Source organism: Sinocyclocheilus rhinocerous, unplaced genomic scaffold (assembly GCF_001515625.1).
Source record: "Sinocyclocheilus rhinocerous isolate Xijiao unplaced genomic scaffold, SAMN03320098_v1.1 scaffold178, whole genome shotgun sequence".
Classification (NCBI taxonomy): Eukaryota; Metazoa; Chordata; class Actinopteri; order Cypriniformes; family Cyprinidae; genus Sinocyclocheilus; species Sinocyclocheilus rhinocerous.
Window position 1 is genome coordinate 341,604 of NW_015653463.1, and position 20,266 is coordinate 361,869.

Here is a 20,266-nt window from a genome sequence, read left to right on the forward strand (position 1 = left end):
CAAGCCTCCCGGTTTTCATCCAAAATATCTTCCGGAGACGAGCGAAGCTTTTACGGGTTTGGAAGGACATGGGGGTAAGTGATTAATGACAAAATTTTCATTTTGGGGTGGAGTATCCCTTTAACAAATGATTTGTAATTTAATTTTAATTGTTATTTATTTCAATTTCTTTTGAAATTGAAAATGTGAATGTTAAAATTAGTGCTGTCCAGCGATTAATTGCATCCAAAATAAAAGTTTTTGTTTACATAATATAGCGATTAATCGCGATTAATCGTTTGACAGCTCTCGTTAAAATAGGGGTCCCCTGGAAAAAAGGTTGGGAACCACTGATCTAACAAACACTTTCCTAATCTAAAGTATCTTTTGCGCATGCAGTTGAAAGATTCCATGGATGTGTAAAAGGCCTGTATGGCACTGACAGAAAGGTACTACTGAAATGTTCTACATGACTGTGGCCAAACTCTGCAACAGTTTACATCACCAGAGCTGTGCTACTCAAGGACAAGGCACGAGTGTGAGAAAATACGAATCAATCTCGGCATATTACTCCTTTTATGTAGAAAACAGCAGAGGCAACCAACAGTTTGAAGGGCATTGCTCTGTCACAAAAAGAAGTGCTGCATCACTCAAGACTGCAACGATCGAACAGCTTGTGCAGATCATGAACAGCAGGTTAGTGATGTCAGTTCTGGAGCGATGCTCACAACAAAAGCACCATAGGTAAGCACGTCCCGACATCATGACACTGCTTACTATAGAAACACATGCGGCACAGCTATGTTACGGAGGGACAATGTGTTTGTGATTGTTTTGTGACTATTAACCCTTTAATGTCCTCACTCAGTAACTTTACTCAAGCCCCAGAGTATTCTGCAGAATGCTTTCTGTTTTTGCCTGTGCTCAAATGCAGTATGGTTGGGAGGGTGTATCTTGACGTTCAAAGAAACGTTATAATATATGCATGCATGATGGTAAATTGTGTGCATTTTCTGTCCTGTGGCTTTTTAACTGGATTTTTAACAGGACTGGGACGTGATCCAGAGTTCAAGGCCTCAACTGCTCTTCATGTGTCGGAAGCAATGCACTACCCCAGTACAAATTAAAGATGCACAGCGTATAAACTACATTTAAATAAACACAATACAAGCCGTTTGTGTTGCTAGAAGCAAACAGCAGTTTTTAATAACTTGACATTTAAAATGACATTGCAAGTTCCTGTTTGAAATTGTAACATTTCCACAAGTATTTTAGATATGGCAAAAATATAAATATATTTACCAGCCTCAGTGCCAGGTGAAGGAGAAAGGTCAAATATAGTTTTTACTGCCTCGTTTTTCAGCTGCATTACACTGAAATCAAGTAGGGCTGTGCGATAAATCGATAACGATAATTATCGCGATTGAATTTTCCTCGATAAAACGATATGGAGAGTGCGATAAATGTTCGATAAAATGTTTATGCGCCAAAAGCGGAACGAAACAGCGTGACTCATTTGAAGTGCGCCACACGGAGCGTTTATCCGCTCGGACCAATGTTCAAATAGTCATTCAATCTACAAATTGTCATCATTTAACATGGATTTACTGTAGTAACACTAACTGCATTGTGGTATTGTGTCAGAAATGTGGGTATTTGTATCGAATTTTATTATAATATTAATGCAGACATGAATTAAATGTATTAAAGGAGTAATGGAACATAATTACAGTATTTTTTGTGATTAAGCTATAGGATGTACATTTAGCCTATTCTAATTTTTTTTTTTTCAGAATACTGTTTTTCATACAAATACCTAAAAACCATATAGTTATATTTTACCATGGTATTGAGGTGTGCTATATGCGTGGTTTTAACTGTGTTTATCATGATTTAAATGTATGCTACTATGGAAGACCAGTGATTAAAAAAAAAATCACCATATATAAATGAGGTTGCTACAATTTTTTTTAAAAGAAGATGTTACTGATTTTGATAATGAACAAAAATTTACATCTGCATCCTAATTAAAGCTACTACTACTATCAAATGTGTATTTCTAATAGACAAAAAAGTAATATTATTATTAATATTATCAGGCAAAACAAACTAGTTTCTTGATTTGAAACAATATCACATGCAGAAACTAAGAAATTAATTTTTCTATTAAGATATTTAAAGTAAAATTAATGGTCTGGTTTCTACAACTTTTACTTTAGAGCAAAAATCTGGCCTTAAACTTGAAAGAAATAAAGATTTGACATTTATCGTGATAATTATCGACATCGACTAATATGAAAAAAAAACAATTATCGTGATAATTTTTTGGCCATATCGCCCAGCCCTAATCACAAGCATAGGAACCTTTCTGATTCCTGTGACACGATCCCTTGATATGACAATATGTACGACAGCTGAAATAACCGCACAAAGTTATCAGTTATCTTCAGATTTAGTTTTTGTTATCTAGTGCAGAAGACAGAGCATTTTCAAACACATCGGATGAAGGTTTTATTAATATTATTCTCAGCAGGTTTGTCATCAGGTTGCTTAAGACGGCATGGTCACTTGCCAGACAATATGCCTTTATGTGACGAGTGAGCCATGAGCTGATGCATCATCATCAGGCCCATCTGTTCCCTACAGAGAGCTGGAGAGCGCGTGGCTCCTCAAGCAACCAGCATCCACTGCTTTACAGCCAACAGCATTGATGTCACTTCACAAAATGGAAGAAGCTTATCTTACTGATTTGCTTTGGTGTGTCTTTGTGGCTAAATAATAACATTAATAATAAAAATAACAATAATGCTTCAGCCCTTGCACAACGACTTCTAACGGTTACATTAAAGACTAAATGAATTAGAAACTAACTGGAAACAACATAGCAAGACATTTATAAGTGTATTTAAGTATGCTAAAGGACTGTGAATCAGTTAACCCATTATTCACACAGGTTTCTGTGATATATCAAGATCAATCACACCTAATTTTATATTTTAAAAAAAAATGTTTTTGGAATGGAGAAAAGTGTGAGTTACAGCACAATGTTTTTATGAGTACAATGTCTAATTTCTCTGACTGATCTGCCAGATATTAATCTTCAATTTAATGCCCACTTTTTTGGAAGGTAATATATGTGACCCTGGAGCACAAAAGCAGTCTTAAGTCGCTGGGGTATATTTGTAGCAATAGCCAAAAATACATTGTATGGGTCAAAATTATTGATTTTTCTTTAATGCCAAAAATCATTAGGATATTAAGTAAAGATCATGTTCCATGAAGATATTTTGTAAATTTCCTACTGTAAATATATCAAAACTGAATTTTTGATTAGTAATACGCATTGCTAAGAACTTCATTTGGACAACTTTAAAGATGATTTTCTCAATATTTAGATTTTTTTGCACCCTCAGATTCCAGATTTTCTAATAGTTGTATCTCAGCCAAATATTGTCCTATCCTAGCAAATCATACATCAATGGAAAGATTATTTATTCAGCTTTCATATGATGCATAAATCTCAATTTCGAAAAATTTACCCTTATGACTGGTTTTGTGCTCCAGGGTCTCTTATATGTATGGATAGGCTTAATAGGGTCATGTTTTCAAATGAATGCATTGTTGCACGTTCACAGAAAGTTACATAGTTCGTTAGCCAGTCTTGGTATTATTTCACTTGCTCACTAAAGTCAACTGTTTGTCGCATTTAGTGCGTGGCAAGTGTAAATTGTAGACTGTGGTAGTACTGACAGCATTCATGTCATCTCATTACAGGCGTGTTCATACTGATACTGATCTATTGTGACAAAGCCACTGGACATCATTGAGCTTAACAAGAGTCGGAGGTGACATGAGCAACAACGACCTCTGGCAATGCAACAAAGTTGAGTATTATGAACTTTCTAATGAGCAGTGATGTGGCGATGATGACCATCCACAGTGTCCCTTTAAGCATGGGTTTTCAAACTGTGGCTCGCAGAGTGGGACAAGGTGGGCTGCAGCTAAATTTGCATTTCAATGACACACACTCACACAGTTCAGTCTAGGGCTACACGATATAGCCTACCAACATTGATTACGAAATTGCAATATTCTTAGTGCGATTTTTGAATTTAAAACATGATTTAAAACATGCATTGCGTGGTTTGAAGCGCAGGCGCGAACGAGTTGTAATAACAGTGAGGGTCTCAGAGCGACGTCATTTTTAAAAGGCTCGATCGGTCAGCATTATTAATGAGAAGAAACTTGCTCACTTCAATGCGCTGTATTCTGCATGAGATTGCATACACCGGAAAATTCAAATGTTACGGAAACTGTTTGAGATAGGCTATGTTCATTAATTTCACAACAAATGCGGGGTTAACTGTAACACTACAAGATTTAAACATTTCCACGTAACAAAATTTACAAAATTATTTCCTTGCCATATCATCTCTATATAGAGAAAAAATGTGCCAAAGTTCAAAAATCTTTTGAAGATATTGCTGAACATCTATTTAACCATTGCAAAAGTACATTTGTGACTGAAGTAAATTTGTCATCTCGGTTTTTAGTGTTTATTTAAAATTAGACATCTGTTTATTATTTTTACCTATTTCACAATTATTTTAATCTCTAAACTGTTTGTGATAGTTCTGCTTCACTTCTTATGCTTTGCTAAAAAACGGGAGGAACATGAATGCATTTTCTGCGCTGAGTTTAACAACACTCGCAGTGCGGATTACAGTTCACCAGAGTGAGCGTGTTTCGAGTTTTTATGGACATGTTTCATATTTTAACATCTGTAAACAAAGAAATTAAAACTTAAATAGTAGTGAAATTTTACTGTTGTACTATAAAATAAAATGGTTATTTTTCTTAAAAACTAGTTTTCTTAAATAATTTCTGCCATATTAAACTTTTAATTAAGATTAAGCTCAAAGTATATCATATCCGTAATGCCAGAAATGTCCCATTATGTGCCTGAAGGAATAAAGTCTAACAATGGCATAATTTTTCGTGCTTCTTAATCTCAACTCGTACAGATAAACAACACTTCACATTCTAAATGAAAACAAAGAGACTTTTTAAAATGTCATTTAGGACTACAGGCACAATATTATGATTTAGTAGGAGTGAAATATATCTGTTATACAGCGTCTGAGTGAAGACAGTGGAGCTGATGCAACTGGACACTGCAGATGAACACCTGAGTAGAGTAGAATGATTTAATTGCTGTGAGTGTGAAGACAAATTTACACTGCGCTCTAAATAGAGGCACAACAAGAGCAACAAGTGATCAATCTTTTCAGGTTTTGGTTTATGCAGATGGTCTTCCGAAAAAGATGTCATTGATGTTAAACATTATTACAATGGGTAAATATCATATACACAAAAGTAAGTGGAATAACAGTACACCCTCTTTAAATTGCTTTAAAAATGAATGCAAAAAATACTTAGAATCTTTAAAACACTTATCCAAAGATAATCAACCCCTTGGGGAATTGTATAAAACCATGTATGAGGCTCTTTCCTTTTAAGACTGGTAACTGAAATGTTTAAAGAATGTTTGTTTTGTTTGTTGTTATTGTATGTAGAGATATATACACACACATGGGCATTTATGTATGATGAAGATGGAAAAGTGTATATTTTGTCATATGCATTTTATTGTTCCCCATTTGAGTTTGTAAATTGATATTGTTCAACTAAAAAAAAAAATCAAGTGATCAATCTTTTGATTGTCTTTTTATAAGCCATTATGATAACCAATGCACAAAAACATGGATTTTTTTTTTTATGGTTGATGCCGATATATATATATGAGAAGGTACTATAGCATTTGCCTTCCCATTACTAATATTAAATGTTATAATTTCATATACCATTTACTTTCTTTAACAGATCTAATAATTTATTAGACAAACTAGCATTCACATTTATATCAAAATAAAAGTCTAGTGGCTGTTAGGCTAGACAGTGTTTTCGGTTATACTGGTATTAAGCCGCAACACCGGTTACGTCATTTGCCTACCGCGGCACCGTATATGTATCACGTGAGGAGAGTGAGTCGAGCTGACTGACAAGAGTGAGGTGAGAAAGACAAGACGATGGCAGAAGATTGTTTAGAAAGGAAATGCAAATGCAATTTTACATTTTGAAAAGCCTATTGACTGGAAGTTTTTTTAAACATTCGTTTCTTATTTATTTGGTTCCACAGTGTTTGCTGATTACTTTATTTAAACTTTGTGTATTTTATTTATTTTATTTTACATCAAGGTGTATATGCCGTGCCTCCAAGCTTTCTTATTCGTTTTGCTAATAAACGTTCTGTTTCTTATTTATTTGGTTCCACGGTGTTTGCTGATTTTTGGTTTGCTCAGTTTTATATACCTTTTATATACCTAAGTAATTTGTTATTTTTTTAGGCATAGGCCTATATGGTGTCTTTTTATTCGTTTTGTTAATAAAAGTTCTGAGTTTGACGTTGTTGTTGCTTGAATTGAATCAACGCCGAATTGCCGCTAATTTGAAAGTGAAAGTAAAATGCGCACGGCACTTTTACAAGCCATTTGAAAGCGAAGAAAAGAGTGAAACTCAAACGAACTAACACCACCCCCACCCAACGGTGATACCGGTATTACCGGTGTTGTCACTCGTCGATTAACCGGTGGGAAAATTTCCTCACCGTCACAACCCTAGTGGCTGTCTAAATAAAAGTCTGACACTTATCAGCCAAGCAGATAAACTTCTTGGCCGATGTTCTTAATTAAAATATGCCAGAAATGCAAATATGGCATTATTTGGTGATATATGGACCAAACACTGACAAAAATCCATTTTATTTTTTAAAAAGTCAGCCCACAGTGAAAGTCAAAAATATTCTAATTGACTGTGACTTTGTTGCTTCATTGAGAACTAAAAAATGACATGTCATATAGCACCTGGTTACGGCATGGTGAATGTGCATAACTGTCGTCTGTGGACACTTTTCATCACACAGCTACAAGCGTCTGATATATTGAATTAAAGCACTTTACAGCTGATGTACTCTAACTGAATGAAATCTTTATAGGGTCTGTTTATTTGCCTGCTGACCATTAAACTCACCTTATTTTATACCCTCATTAAAGCAGCACAGCTCAGTGCGACCTACAGGTTCATGGGCAGCATGCATGCACTTCAGGATCTTTGATTCTACTTGATAATTCATGCATTGAGAAAGATTCACACTGAATAATATTTCGGCCACCATCAGAATTAGATTTATTAGACATGAAGCCATAGCATCCCACTGTTGCCAAACATAACCATGCTTCATGCAACTCAAAGACATTAAATTCATATGCATAACACAATGCTTCATAAAAATGTACAGGAGACCTATAAAAATAAAGCATGCGGTTTCTATGCGCAGCCTTGAAATGTTGTGTAGGATGAAACGCTGGCAGCAGTGGAGCCCGTCTCAGTGCGGCGCAGAGAACACACAGACAGGTCAATTCACCGCTGCTCAGAATAAACCTCCATTCGCTTCCACCAGTATAGTGCCATACAGCGCTGTATGTGCTTTCATTTCACAGCACACACTAAAAACACAATAAACCTATGCAGTTTAGTTGGTCTCACAGCTACTGTCATTTTTCACAGGGAATATCATAAATAATCAACACACTGGCGACTACACCATCATGTCAAACAAGGCTTTCCTGCAGCTCAAACAGTAAGCCATGGCTCTAGCAAAACCAAAGTCATGGGATTGATTCCCAGGGAATGCATAAACATTGGCATAGAAAAAATGGCATAGCTTGTCTATACTACCATTCAGTCTCTGCTCACCAAGGCTGTATCTATTTGATCAATACAGTAAAAACAATAATATTCTGAAATATTATTACAGTTTAAAGTAATTTTTCTAGTTTTCTATTTTAATATATTTTAAAATGTAAATTACTCCTATTTAGTGTCACACAATCCACACAATGCATTATAATGTGCATTGTAATACATTGTATCTTGTCATAAATAATTATTACCAAATTTAAAACGCATAATGTAACAATGAATTGATAAGTGTTATAAAGTATTAACTGTGGTTACAATTATTCATGAGACTGTAAAATGCATTATAAGGTGCATTACAAGGCATAATTAATGTATTAAAACTACATTTATAATGCATTATACATAAAGGCTTTAAATAAAGAAAAAAAAACTTCTGACAGTAGCTTTGGCTAAATGCATCTGCCAAATGCAAGAATATCAAAAGGTAATGTCAAATTCTGCGTTGTCTCCCTTGTGTGAATTTGTGTTAATTTCGTTGACGAAAACTATGATGAAAAATGTTCGTTGATGAGCTTTTTTCCCATGACTAAGATGAGACAAAGATGAGACGACAATAAGGTCAATAAACAATATCTATGACTATATCAACATGCAATTTCGTTGACGAAAAAAGAAGAGACTAAAATGTATTAAAAAAAATAAAAACTTTACCAAAAACAATTTAAATAAAGACTAAGACAATTATAAATGGCTGCCAAAATTAATACTGCTGTATGGTTAATTAATAATAATCTTATTGCTAAAATATCAAGTTTTTATTTACTAAAACTAGAGTAAAATATTTCAGGTTTTCTTTGACTAAAACTAGACTAAAATGTTGAGACTTTTAGGCCCGGATTCACAGACAAGGCTTAGACTAAACCAGGATTAGGCCATAGTTCAATTAGGACATTTAAGTAATTTTTATAACGTGCTTAGAAAAAAAGTGCTTTTTGAGACAAAACAAAGGCACTGATATATTTTAAAGGGGTCATATGATGCTTTTTTAAAGATCATTATTTTGTGTATTTGGTGTAACGGAATGCATGTCTGTGAAACCGGGGGTTAGTCGACTAAAACTTGACTAAAACTAAATAGGATAAGGTTGACTAAATATGATAAAAACTAACAAAGACATTTAACACGGGATTAAAATTTCAAAATTAACACTAGTGTGAATCCAAAACATCTGATGACCTCAATTTCAGGACATTAAAAAATCCTTGGGTATGTGGTAAAACCCTTTAATGATGTGGTTTAATGAGCGATTAATTGGATTGGTTATGACACATGATTAAGATGTAATATGAGCTTTCCCTGTGGACCAAGGAATGAGTCGAGATTATTCCATTAACAAGAATATCAATATTTCAGTAACATTCTTCTCTAGAGACTCTTTCCTTCCACAAAGGTCACATTTTGTGGTTCTGGATTAGCAGGAGAACAATCAGAATCAGTTCTCTCCAAATGAATATGTATCAAAGTCTCTAACAAGATATGCAGAGAGATTAATTAAACTGACAATTAAGTAGAGCGATAAAGACAAGTGAGCAATACAGGTGTCATTTATTGTAAAGAAAGATGCACAAGCACACTTCACCAGCAAAGCATTTGTTTGCCAGGCTTAAAATGACAATACAATAGATCTAGTGTTGAAAATGAAGGTTTATGTTTCTGCTGAATTCATCACAGGTCATCGTGTCTTGCCCAAGAGCTTGGCAAACACCTTCAGCATTATGTGTGTTGAGTCCAGCAAAAATAGGTCTGATAAGAATAGAGCGTCATAAGTGTGGCGGCAGTGATTGGTGTCTGATTACGTGAAGGCGTTCAGTCACTCATGTCTCTGTTTTAAAGGTCAGACCTCCAACAAATCCAAAGATCGCAAAGATCTCAAAGTATTTCAGTACATCAGGACAAGAGCAGGACCTGAACATTCAAACGCTATACATTTGGACTTTAGACCTGGGCCATGTCTAGTTCCTCCTTAAGCTAAGTTCACACTACAGGACAGATCGCTGTGCTGTTCAGACTACATGACTTGATTGTCTGTCTTGAAGTCGTTGTGGTGTTCACACTACGCGACACTACGTAAATGATTCGCTACAGGGAGTCACACACTACATGAGCTGACAACATCTCTGTCACCCAACGACTCTATCCTGTCCCCAAACCACGTTTTGTCACGAAAACACACGCGAGAAGTTGAACGGGAATGACACGAAACAACAAGTGAAACAGGAGTTGAAAATTAAAGTTAAAATGAACATCGGGAAGAAATTAGTGCTGCAACCTGTTTGCTTGATGAAAAAATTTGCTCCATTTCTTGTGTCCAAACTTTTCTTAAAGCCGTGTTGCTGCTGCTGTTTTTCTTCCGCTGACCTCAACCCATGCCTTGCTCTCTCATTAGCTGTAGCTCATCACGACACCTGACACCACGTGATGTTGAGTCGGCCGACCGGTCCAGATATTTAGCATGCTAGATTTTTTTTTTTTGTCATCTGCGAGGCGTCGGCGACGCTTCAGCGAGCCTCTCTGGATGCATCGTTGAGTTGTTCACACATAAAGATTGCCGAGCGCCGATCACCCGCTGATTTTCCCCCGATCACAGCCCGATCTGTCGGCGAGCTCGTTAACGTGCAAATCGGGCTTAAAGGAACACGCCACTATTTTTTAAAATAGGTTAATTTTCCAACTCCTCAAGAGTTAAACAGTTGAGTTTTACCGTTTTCGAATCCATTCAGCCGATCTCCGGGTCTGGCGGTAGCACTTTTAGCTGTAGCTTAGCATAGATCATTGAATCTGATTAGACCGTTAGCATCTCGCTCAAAAATGACCAAAGAGTTTCTATATTTTTCCTATTTAAAACTTGACTCTTCTGTAGTTACATCGTGTACTAAGACCGACGGAAAATGAAAAGTTGTGATTTTCTAGGCCGATATGGCTAGGACCCATACTCTCATTCCGGCGTAATAATCAAGGAATTTTGCTGCCGTACCATGGGTGCAGCAGGCGCAATGATATTACGCAGCGCCTGAAAATAGTCCCCAGCTAGGTAATAGGAAAAATATCGAAACTCTTTGGTCATTTTTGAGTGAGATGCTAATGGTCGAATCAGATGCTAAGCTGCAGCTAAAAATGCTACCGCCAGACCCGGAGATCGGCAGAATGGATTAGAAAACGGTAAAACTCAACTGTTTAACTCTAGAGGAGTTGGAAAATGAGCCTATTTTCAAAAATAGTGGCGTGTTCCTTTAAAATCCTGTAGTGTGAACTTGGCATTACATGTGTAAGTTTACAGCTGAGCTTGCATACTATGCCTGCTGGAGGATGACGGGTCCACTCCACCGCTATAATCAGGTGGATCACATGACCGACACAGACTGCTATCAGTGTGAACACCCAGTAATATTTAAAGGCCACCTTTTATGCAAAATTCACAGCAAAATTGGCAGGGTGTGCACACAACCACCCTATAATGATAAAAATCCACCCGCTCCTTTTTTAATCCCCATAAATCATAAGCAGTGTCTCAGAACAAGCCGTTCGCAGAATCTGTAAAATGTGATGTCACGTTTTACAAGCCCCGCCCACGACTGTTGAAGGACACAGCTGTATTAGCAGACCCTGAGTGAACCGCACACAATCCGCTCGTGTTTATCTGCACGCTAGAGCATTTAAAAGCAGCATTTAAGTAAGACATGTCTTCTTATTACAGCTATAGATGTTATTCAGTCCAGAGCAGCGAGTGATTTTCTGCTTTTATTTTATTGTTTTGGTTTTATTAACAGCATAAACAGCAGTATAGGTACTGTATATTGCGCTGCTGTCACTTAATACACAGGTCTAACATAAACACGCAATATCTCTCCCAGCTGTTTACCTTCACAGACTTATGTTTGTTTTTAACATAAACTTGTGTGTATTTGACAGTTTAAGCACAATAAGACATGAAAGAGAACTTAGTTTAGTACTCACATGCCATGTGCAACCGCTGAACCGCCTGCTTCAGATGTGTGCGCTCAGAAAACCATATTTCAGAAGTTTAAAACTTAGTTTATCACATGCCATGTGCAACCGCTGAACCGCCTGCTTCAGATGTGTGCGCTCAGAAAACCATATTTCAGAAGTTTAAACTAATATGGTTTAAAACACATGATTTCAGCGCGACATGATAATCAAAACCAAACAGATGTTTTTTATCAGAGTATCTGAAGTAGGAGCTGTAAATGCATCAGCCCTATTCTAGAAAAGGCGGGAGGAGCAGCACCTCATTTGCATTTGCGGGTACTTTTGTCTAGGGCTGAAGATTTTGGAAAATAATCTAATTGCGATTTTTTTTTACCAATATTGCGATTGCGATTTAATATGCAATTATTTTTTAAAGCTGTTTATGTTCTGTATTATTCAACAAAGACAAGCTATAAATCATTGTATAGCATGACCAACACAATATTAGATAGATTAAACATATACACAAATGTTCTTTTCTGTAGGCAAGACCTATATGTTACGATGAAATTAGGTGATGCATGAATTGATATGTATGACATTTTTATTTAACAACTACAATCACAGTAGTATATTGACTGATTTGTTGAACTTCCAACCTTGTAAGCATACCAGCTTCCAGCCCAAGAATACCAACATGTTCACCTTTGGTTTAAGAAGCGGTCTTTTACTTTACTTTAGCATGAAAACCATCCATCCTTTCCTCAATATTCGCGTCATTTTTGCTGCGCGCACCTTCGCGCTCGTGCTGACGCGGCGAGTATAAACCAGGCTCTACACTCGAAGCACTGCACAGTTCAAACGAGTAGCGCGGTTTCGTTATGCTTTCGGTTTCATTTACCGTTTGATGTTTCACATATGCAACAGAAATGGCAGCGCTTATGAGTTAAACAGCACGGTGGTCGTGCCAGTGCGACCGCTCACAAAATTTAGTCGCACAGGCAGAAAAAACAAGCTATAAATCATTGTATAGCATGACCAACACAATATTAGATAGATTAAACATATACACAAATGTTCTTTTCTGTAGGCAAGACCTATATGTTACGATGAAATTAGGTGATGCATGAATTGATATGTATGACATTTTTATTTAACAACTACAATCACAGTAGTATATTGACTGATTTGTTGAATGAACTTCCATGTAAGCATACCAGCTTCCAGCCCAAGAATACCAACATGTTCACCTTTGGTTTAAGAAGCGGTCTTTTACTTTACTTTAGCATGAAAACCATCCATCCTTTCCTCAATATTCGCGTCATTTTTGCTGCGCGCACCTTCGCGCTCGTGCTGACGCGGCGAGTATAAACCAGGCTCTACACTCGAAGCACTGCACAGTTCAAACGAGTAGCGCGGTTTCGTTATGCTTTCGGTTTCATTTACCGTTTGATGTTTCACATATGCAACAGAAATGGCAGCGCTTATGAGTTAAACAGCACGGTGGTCGTGCCAGTGCGACCGCTCACAAAATTTAGTCGCACAGGCAGAAAAAAAATGGTCGCAGTCTGGAGCCCTGAATTTCCCATGTGCCGTTTTGAAGTACATTCATATATACGCTTTCAAACATTTCCACATGTAGCGTGCCAGGGTTGCCAGGTTTTCACAACAAAACCCACCCAATTACTACTCAAAACTAGGGGTCCACCGGTAAAAATCGCGTTCCAGGGGGTAAAATACACGTTTTTTTTGTCTACTATGAATTTGGGCATTTTTTGCCATACTGTTTTTCACATCATATATACAGTAGAAGGGAAGTATTTGATTTCAAATGTAACAATGCACCACTAATATGCATTCCAATAACAAGCAAGGCTCAGCTATGAGTAACTAAGTTAGCTATGGCTAAAGACTATCAATGAAATGCATTTTTCACAATAGTCTTCACTAGCTAATACTGTTACACAAATATACGGTTACTTCTGGATATCAGTTGTGTCAAGATGATCCGCCACGTACGTCACAACTGCAAACAAGGCTATAATCATAAACACAGCAACATTAAACTTGTGAACATTTCAATAATACATAATGGTCAGCCACCAAATGACTGTGTGTAACTAGAGCAGACTGAGAAATGAGATATTTGATATATTAAAAGAGACTTTAATACTGCAAGAGATATGTGACAAACTGTTCCATGTGAGTGGTGTTTGCCAATCAAACGGAGACACACAGTCTTTCACATTTACTGACACTGATGCTTTCAATTTATTTGAGTCTGTCTCCACAGTTGTTCTGAAAAGACGCTCTTAACAAGCCACAATGTTTCTTACGGTGATAAAACTGCCCTTAAATCACAGTGCAGAAAAAACCTTGCATAACCTACCTTAAGTAGTTTTTCATATGCTTGTATTATTTTATAGGAAGAAACATTAAAGGGGTCAAGACATGGATTTTTAAAAAATTATTATTTTATGTTCCTAGAGGTTTACTTATAATGTTAATAAAGTTTTTTTGCACAAAAAAACAAATATTTGGAAAAATTATTATTTTCAACTCTCATTCTGAGCCTCTCTCTAAAACGACCTGTTTTTAAGGGGCGGGTCCTTTAAGGCTTGTCAGTAATCGGCCACAGTTATGATTGGCTAACATCATTGCATAGGAAACAGTATGCATGAGTGATCTGACCATCTATAAAACTGCAAGAAGCTGATTACTAGACGTAAGTGCTCTTTGAGGAGAGTAAGGAATCAGAAGGTCACTGATGTATTTTGGTTTATAAATAAATAAAGCGGGTTTGCATCATTTACTGATATGTAATTAATCACATAAGTTGACAGCCCCAAAATATATATGTGCATTTAATAAGCCGCTCTGCGCTCCAGATAACATGTAGTAAAATTAGAAGCACTTTTCCCCCAAACTTATGATACCATAAAACATTACGTTCTGCTTCAAAGGTGCTGCTGGCTCTATGCGGATCAGTCACCAATTTACCAGAGTTCCTTCAGATGCCAACCAAGAAATATGAAAGGACAAAATGATCCATCAATACAGTTTGAGTTGTGGCAGGCTGATTTTACAGCAGAAAACAAGACGGTGACTCACACAACTGAAAACTTGACCTTGTGCTACAATTCACTCAAAAAGTGCCATTGAAATGAGCTGGAAAACAACTTATGATTCTGACCTTGCCGTCTCAGAACTTAATAAAGCTGTCTGATTGGTTTGCTAGATGCCAAAATGACCAAGGCAATTCCACAGCACTGAACTAACTAAACCTAGACTAGATTAACAGCATCCACTGCAAGAATTCGTGTGACCTAACATCAAAAAGACATACAGTTTTATGCAAAAGTTTGGGCACCCCTCTGAGGCTGCATAATAATTAGCTTTCTTTATAAGAAAATATTATAGTGATATGCCATTCAGTTTCTAGAAAAAGCTGCATAATGTGATGTTTTTCAGACATGTTCAATTCTTAGTGTAGCTGTACTGTATTGTATGAAATAAAGTCAAATGTGAAAAATAGGCTGTGCAAAAGTTTGGGCACCCTTTCAATTGTGTTGATTTTAATACCTGTAGTCTCTTATTGCTGATTAATTACAACACAATATTGATTTGATTGGCTCAGTGAACCTTGACACCAAAATGAAGCACTCTTCTCTCATTAAGGCAGGCAGCTTGTGAGTCATTCAGTGTGGTGATACCTGCGAGCGGACCATAAAAAGCTCATAAAGTAGCCAGCTCATGGAGTTGGCAGAGGACAGTCACGACAGACGCTCGGCAAGGGCACTCGCTTTTGGTGCAGCTTTATATAACGCCTTATAAAGTGCTTACTGAAGTTACTGCCAACTTATTAAGCATTCAATACACATCCTGTCAGTGTGTGAAGTGTATTCATTTTATTAAAGCGTGACATAAAAGGTGCACTATCCGGAAGAGTTAGTGGTGGCGGGGGGGTATTTAATTATTTAAGTCCGCTGATTTTGGCCGAGTTCACATGGGGCTGTTTTGGCCTGTCTTGGCTGCAGTGATGGTGCCAGAACCGGACATATCAGAGGAAACATGGGACAAGGATTGTCTGGCAGGTGGGCCACAGATCTGATGGTCAGGGCTGGGCAGTTGCATGTAATCTGGATTACGTAATCAAATTCCGAAAATTAAGCACTCATAATTAAAGTATATTACGTTTTAAATTGCTCATAATCAGATTACAGTTACTTTTTTATGGACTACAGGATTACATATTCACAATGGCAGTAATTTATTCATAATTTGCTTATTCTGCTTAATTATTTTCTCTACTCTCTCTCTTTTTCAATTTTCCTTTCTAAAGGTCCTATACTGTGTCATACCAATTAGCTTTGAATATATTCACAAATATCATGTATTAAAGGGGTCATATGATGCTGCTAAAAAGAACATTATTTTGTACTGCCCAAAACTCGCGTTTGAATCATCACAACCGGCATTGTAGGCTACTCTCCCAGGAAACAGTCCTCGTCCTCCGTAAAATGCGTTGCACACACACGAATATTTGGGTTAAACTGTTCTGGAACAGTGTTGTAAATACTACAACGAGAATAAAAGTTACGTCTTCTTTTATTGTTGCCGCCGCCGCCATGTCGTGAAGAGCTGTATGTTTCGTTGTGAAAGCGAAACTACTTTGTTTGGTCTTCCAAAAGAGGACGATATCCGCTTCGTCATGCCACCCCTTTAAATTTGCAAACCATGCTTCTGAATTTGGGGGGAACACCTCTAAAGCAATTAGACCATGTATGAAACAAATAATTATACAAGTTACTAAACACTGGTGATGTACAGCTATGAAACACAATGTCTTCATCATATCCAGTGACCTCTGGACAGAAATATTTCAAACCTGGAAGATTTGGGGCATGTAATGTCACTGCTGTTTTCATGTTAATTAATGTTTGTTCATATAATGCAGAGATTCCCAAATGTTTTTGTCAGACAATCCCCTTAAAATAAAATTTTTATTTGAAATTTAGGAAATGAATATTTCATTAATTTAACAACACATTTGCATGTTTATAATTCTCTGATGTTGTTTATAGTCAAACTGACTTTTTCTGGTATTTTTTTCTGATATTTTTAGTTTTCAAGTGTTTAAATTAGTTTTTTTTTTTTTATGATTAAATTAATTAATAGCTTTTTATCAACTCACAAACCCACTGCAGTTCTTACATTAACCCCACTATGGGAAACCCTGGTGTAATGTAATGTTCAATGCATTTTATGGTGTTGATACAAAAACAAAGGAATATATTTTATTTCTCTTCACTTTTTTTATCTATATGGTGCATCTAATGGTAAATTTAAACAAGTTAGATAAAGTAATCTAAAAGTATTCAGATTACATTACTTACAATAAGTAACTTAGATTACATTACTAAATACAGTTTCCATCATGTAATCAGTAATGGACTACAAATTGTAAGTAATCTATGCAGCTCTGCTGATGGTGAATCAAACCATATCACGAAAAGTGGAAGTGATCATTTAAATCACAATCAATCCAAGTTTCCTTGCCATGATCATGTCATGAACTCACAAATGATGAACTGATAATCTGTGTTCTAAATAAATCCAACTGATTTTTTAATAAATTCTAAGTCAATTTATAATCCCTCTTGAAAAAAGCTAAATATATACAGTATGGATTCCAATTTAAGTATGAGCATTACATCTTTTTTGGCTGAAGAAGCTTCTAAATACGGTATTTAATATGGTTATGAACAGTTTTGCATTCATTTTTGTTGTTCTACTGCATCTTTTCATGTTCCTGTAGCTCAAACAATACAGCAAAGCGCCAGCAACAGCAAGGTCATGGGCTTGATTCCCACGGAATGAAAGAACTGAAAAACACAGTAGATCTTGAATGCATTGTACACTTCAGATTAGCACCAGCAAAAGCATACATTTAAATCTTTGCGAGCATCACTTACTAGGGTTGTCAAAAAAAAATTATAATTTCAAATATTCGTCGAATTAAAAAAAAAAAAATCCACATTCGAATGCAAAAACGTTGGTTAGGAATTTGACAGCCGTCGGGCAGCCTTATCAGTGGCGCACGAGATGCGACGACAATGTAAGTGTCATTGCATTTTAATGCTTTTGTTAGCCTATCCAGTTGAACCCACTAGATGCGGCGCTGCTACGTTGTTCATTCAATATATAGCGGAAAACAAGAGCATCAGTGTGGAGAAGATGTTGTTTACGGTGAAACTGAAACCAAGCCGTTCACACAGAACGCATATTTATCACATTTTCTAGCGGGGCATCTATCAGCATTGCACTCGCATCTCGCACAAGAGAGCGACATGTTTAGAAAGCCATGTAAAATTAATGTAAGTTCAATTTTATTACGCTTTAAAGAAACGTGGATAATATTTTGCTCGATGCGCCCTCTTGTGGCCTCAGGAGAGAAGCCAACAGCTTTTTCCCCCCTAACTGAAATTATGCCTTTTAAATTCGAATATAATTCGAATTTTGATCATATTTAAGTGGAAAATTTTGACATTTTGACAGCCCTATCACTTACGACACAAACAACTCAAGAACTGAATATTTGCATAAACAATTAACTCCACATAAAAAGTGAATGACAGTAACAAAACTTTGCTGTGAAACACATTTCTCTCATGCTTCTGTCCTGTCTTTTTGTGAACATAGACGCTTCTAGCCACACAAGTTGATATCACGCATCATTGCATTCTTAGTATTGCCACGAGATGTTTGTATATGTTTATTTCAGTCTTCTCTTTTAACTATGGTCATGGTGGAGCAGCAGTTTGAAGAGAATCTTGCATTCGTTCAGGATGTCTCCAAATATCCATGTCTGTCTCCAATAACAGCATCTATTACTAATGAATCCGAGTCAAGAGCGCTTTTGTCCTGAGCTTGTATCAAGTGCACAAACATCAGGTTGACGGGGACTGATTAGTAAAGATCAGATGATCTTATGAAAACAAGGGAAAGTACACAGCATTGTGTGTTATAGGATATCACCAGGTTCAAAGGACTTGGAGCAGCTGAACTCTCTTCTGAATATTTTTGCATCCATCAAGCCAGTTTTTAATGTCATGTATCCCTTCACGCGTCATCTCAAAGAGGAACGCTGATTTGTTTGAGACGTACCTTCAGCAGCTCCCGGGGGAAATCTTGTCCTCCATCGAGTCCATCCAGGTTATTGATGAATTCCTGGCACGTCATCTTCTTCCCGATATTCTGTGGGGCATGAGAAACATTTATTGGGCTGTTAATGGGACAGGATGGCACTGCATCACCCTGATTTAACTCTGCGAGTCCGACGCGATCTCTAATGAATTCATGCTGACATCCCAGCATGCACTCCTACAATGGCTGTAAATCAGTCAGTCCTGCTTTCTCATCAAATTTACAAACTGCCATTAAACATAAGGAACATAAGACGGGAGGCCAAAACCTTATATCACAGTATTTATCATTATGAAATTGTTTTTTTTAATGTAATTGTTTCTTGAAATTCCAAGTAGAACACAGTAAATAACACTAACGTAACATTTTTTAAAGAAATGAATACTTTTATTCAGTAATGATCCATTAAATCAATTAAAAAACACAATAAAGACTTGTATTAGAAATTATTTCTTTTCAAATAAATGGATACATTTTGAACTTTCTATTTATCAAAGTAAACCGTTTTAAATTACATTTGAAAATGTGTAGAGTGCTTTTTAAAATATGCATTCGGTAACACTTTATTTTAAGGTGTCCTTGTTACACATTACATGTACTTACTATTGTAATAACAATAAATAATGCATAATTGCATGCAAGTAACCCTAATCCTAACCATATGGTAAATATATGTAGTTAATTAATATTACTCAGGACTTAAATGTATAATTACACTGTAACAAGGACATCTTAAAATAAAGTCTAACCATGCATTCTTTCGAAGCACTTTTACAGAAATGTCTTTGTGCTTTACCACAGAGCAAGTTTTATTGCTGGGTGATATGATGATATAAAAAGATGATACAATTGAGTCTCCAATAACTATCTATTTATATTGTATTTAAGGTTGTCTAGCACATTTATCAGAAGCAGTGACACATGACACGTTCAAAAGCAATTAAGAGATTTAAATACTGGTTGGTTAAAATAACAAATATATTTAAAAAGAAAACAGTTGTTTTAAATTTGAATATTTCACAACATAATTTTTACTCTATTTTTGGTCAAATAAATGCAGGCTTTGAAGAGCATACGAGACTTCTTTTAAAACTCACAAAAAACACACTTTGGAACTGTAGTCTGCATATAATGTCTATTTTTGAATAAACAAACAAACAAATACATTAACTTTGCAAATGAAAAATACTTCATATTGTTTGATTGTTTTCTCTTTTTATTTTATATACTGATTGATGCAAAGCAAAAAGTCTGATAAATTATGTATGACATTGTATAATGTCAAGCTCATGTAATAAATTAAGTACTGCTGGAGGAGGTGACACCTTTAACT

The 20,266-nt window shown here is 36.2% G+C and overlaps 1 protein-coding gene and 1 long non-coding RNA gene across 3 annotated transcripts in view; one reads left to right on the forward strand and one right to left on the reverse strand.

Annotated features, from left to right (window-relative positions):
• The window catches only part of LOC107715870 (uncharacterized), a 12,360-nt gene extending 6,358 nt beyond the window's left edge, over nucleotides 1-6,002 (forward strand). Inside the window, exon 3 of the long non-coding RNA XR_001637146.1 lies at nucleotides 5,939-6,002. This is a non-coding gene — a long non-coding RNA (uncharacterized LOC107715870). The remainder of the gene's footprint in view (nucleotides 1-5,938) is intronic.
• The window catches only part of psd3l (pleckstrin and Sec7 domain containing 3, like), a 120,699-nt gene that overhangs the window by 38,372 nt on the left and 62,061 nt on the right, over nucleotides 1-20,266 (reverse strand). For both annotated transcript variants that reach the window (XM_016522074.1, XM_016522073.1), the window contains exon 9: nucleotides 18,895-18,984. In XM_016522074.1, coding sequence (XP_016377560.1) covers nucleotides 18,895-18,984 — 90 coding nt within the window. The remainder of the gene's footprint in view (nucleotides 1-18,894; nucleotides 18,985-20,266) is intronic.